The 3,083-nt window shown below is 42.9% G+C and overlaps 1 protein-coding gene across 1 annotated transcript; it reads right to left on the reverse strand.

The window, feature by feature from the left end:
- Positions 1-1,558: 1,558 nt before the first annotated feature.
- LOC138562819 (olfactory receptor 1f45-like) lies at positions 1,559-2,479 on the reverse strand. The gene has a single exon (XM_069642794.1). The coding sequence runs from the start codon at positions 2,477-2,479 to the stop codon at positions 1,559-1,561; it is 921 nt and encodes a 306-aa protein (XP_069498895.1).
- Between the last annotated feature and the right edge of the window lie 604 nt (positions 2,480-3,083).

Here is a 3,083-nt window from a genome sequence, read left to right on the forward strand (position 1 = left end):
GTACAGTACATTAGATTATACAGACTATGGGCCTCATTCCTAGATTGGGGGTAGTCATGGCGCTATTTGCGCCATGACTGCCTCCAATAATGGGTCTGGCACCGTTGTGGTTCAATGGGGACTTACCGGTGTAGTCCGACCTTTGCGGGACCGGTAAGTCCCCATTGAAAAAGTCATTCCCCATTTGAGCCCCCATAGGGCTCAATGGGAATTGGGAAGGCGCTAATAACGGTACCACAAATTGCAGTACCATTATTAGCTCTGAAGTCCCTTAACGGGTCCCGTTCATAGCACTTGGTCAGATCAGGCGTTAAAGGAGGGACCCGCTAAGGGACCTCGTAGTAGGGCGGTAAGGGATTACTGGCACCAGTCTCCTTAACAGTGCCCGGTATCCCTTACTGCCCTACTCGGAATGAGGCCCTATGGCCTTCACTGGGACTCTAAGTTAATTGTAATCACAGGTCCTCTCTAGTATCTCCTTTTTAAACCTCTTTTGAAGCTCAAGAAAACATGTTGGTCCTGCAATTCTTTCAGCAGATTTTTCCAAAGTGACAGACCTTCAGGTGCTAGAAATTGAGATGAAGTTTTTGATTTCTTCGACTGGACCGCTGAAGTCTTGTTGCAGTGGATACTCTTATAATTCTTGAATAGGATGGTGTATCAGCCTACTGCAAAAAGAAAATGGCGCCCGTTTCCCGTATACCAGGAGTGCTACTTAAGAGTTGAGTTGTTAAGGATAGTAGCAACATTATGACACCATTAATGCTGCTATGAAAATGACAGGAACACATCCTTGCATTATTCATACAGCTTTTGTAATGAAGACATACTTGCATAACCAATTAAAAGGTATCCGTTCATTAAATGCTACAACATCTTAAATACGGTACAAATCCTGTTCACGACTGGTTGGCACATTTTATTCTGCAATCAAAGTTGCATCTTGGGGGCAAAACAGCAAATATGGAATCGTACCACAGAAAGACAGAGCAATTTCAACAGCGGTATGAGAGTAATATTTTTCAATGATACAAACTTCTTATTATGCCACTCCCAGCCAACCTGGAATCTTGGAAAGCCCCCATTCCAAGCCTCCTCAAAAGTGGGAGGCAGTCATCTTCCCTGCCGCCAGCAAGTAACAACTCCTGTTCCCTCTTCCATCCTACCCCAATTTCCACCTCAGTCGCCCACTCCCCCTCACCTTCTACCCCTGCCCCACTTACTTGCAGCTGCCTCATCACACGCCAGCACTTGGAACACTTAGTATATCCACGCTACCCAGTATGGCATTGGCCAACATGGAAAGGGCTAAGGGACTATGTGTAGATCCCTTCTCTCTTTTCCATGGTTACCATCCTGTTTGGTATGTTTTTTTAAAAAATGTGGGAAACAGCAACCTCAATGTAGCTCAACATAAAAATATCACCCTGGTAAAGCATGCCAGCATGCCAACAGCAATACACCTCTCTGTGTAGGGGAATTACCGATCAGGTAATGCCCGGCACATCAAGGGTTTATTGCTCTATAGTTGATGTGCATTACTGTTCAATCCTATAGACTATGATTTATTATTTTTCTTCCTTAGGGCATTTTTAAAGTCTGTGTTCTTAAGACTGTATATAAGGGGGTTACACAGAGGACTGATTATGATGTAAGTCAAAGAGGAGATCTTGCTGTCCCCCATTGATGATTTTGGACGAATATATGTAGCACAGACAGATGCATAGAAAACAACAACCACAGTCAGGTGGGAGGCACAGGTCGAGAAGGCCTTCCAACTCCCCCCCTTTTCCTTGATTTTCACAATAGAAGAGATAATGTTGACATACGAAATGGTGATCAAAATAAACGACCCCAGTGTCACTGAGGTTCCAAAAGTATAGATTAATAATTCAATCACGTGAGTGCTGGAGCATGTGATCTTCATCAATGCTGTCACGTCACAGAAGAAGTGATTGATAGTGTGGGAGCCACAGTATGAGAACCCAGACACGGCTAAAGTGCATGGTAAAGTAAGCAGGAGACCAATAAGCCAGGTTCCTACAGCCAGCCATATACACACAGCTAGATTCATGATGGAGGAGTAATGTAAAGGATTGCAGATGGCCACATACCGATCATAAGCCATCACTGTGAGCAAAACAATCTCTGCGACTGCCATGGAAACAAACAAAGTCATCTGCAGGAGGCACGTTGTGAGCGAAACATAGAAATCTTTAAGAAAAAAGTGTGCTAGCATTGCTGGGAGAACAACCGAGGTGTATGTGATGTCAATTAGTGACAAAATAGCGACAAAGAAGTACATAGGGGTGTGCAGCTGCGAGTTACTGGAAACTGTTGCCACAATAAGAAGGTTTCCACTCAGAGTAAGCAGGTACAGCAATAAAAACACCCCAAAGAGTGGAGCTTGGAGGCGTGGAAGATCTGAAAAGCCAACAATCAGGATATCGGTGGTTGAATTTAGATTTTCTGTTTCCATTCAATGATCAATGCAGCTATTGCAGGGATGGATTTGAAGATGATCTGCAAATAAACAAACAAGCAAAGTCATTATTATTATTATTGCTGAAACAGGTGGCTGGGCTCGAGTGCCTGGAAAATGGTAGTTTTTGCAGTAAATAAAGGAGTATGATCTTTTGGAAAACTGAAAACACTAATGAATAGTTATACTTATTCTGGCAGTGCTTATCTCTACATTTCTTATGATTCATTGTGTACATTAAAGGAAGTCTTTAGTTGCAATGGTTGCATTTAGGAAAATGGATCTTTTATGGAAAGCATCTTTTGATCTTCAAGTGATCTGGATCTCCCTTCACAATAGGAGCTCAGTTCTGAAGGCAAGAATTATTTCCATTTTGGACCTCTGAATTGTGAAAATTTACAAAGTGAAGTCACACCTCTACATCAATATCTAATTCAAATGCAAACCTGACTATGTGACTAGCTTTCATGCCCTTCCTTGCATTTCAGACCTGCATCATGATAAACAAGAGGAGAGCATGCACAGGCGGAGGCGAGGGGGGCGCCATCCTTAAGTGAGTAACAATTATTGGTGATAGCTCTTGATAACTCTATGTACCAAA

Source organism: Ambystoma mexicanum, unplaced genomic scaffold, assembly GCF_040938575.1.
Source record: "Ambystoma mexicanum isolate Mex_15411 unplaced genomic scaffold, UKY_AmexF1_1 Mex_scaf69, whole genome shotgun sequence".
Classification (NCBI taxonomy): domain Eukaryota; kingdom Metazoa; phylum Chordata; class Amphibia; order Caudata; family Ambystomatidae; genus Ambystoma; species Ambystoma mexicanum.

Excerpts from the sequence above, each read along its gene's own strand:
- LOC138562819 (XM_069642794.1), bottom strand. The coding sequence starts at position 2,479 with ATGGAAACAGAAAATCTAAATTCAACCACCGATATCCTGATTGTTGGC.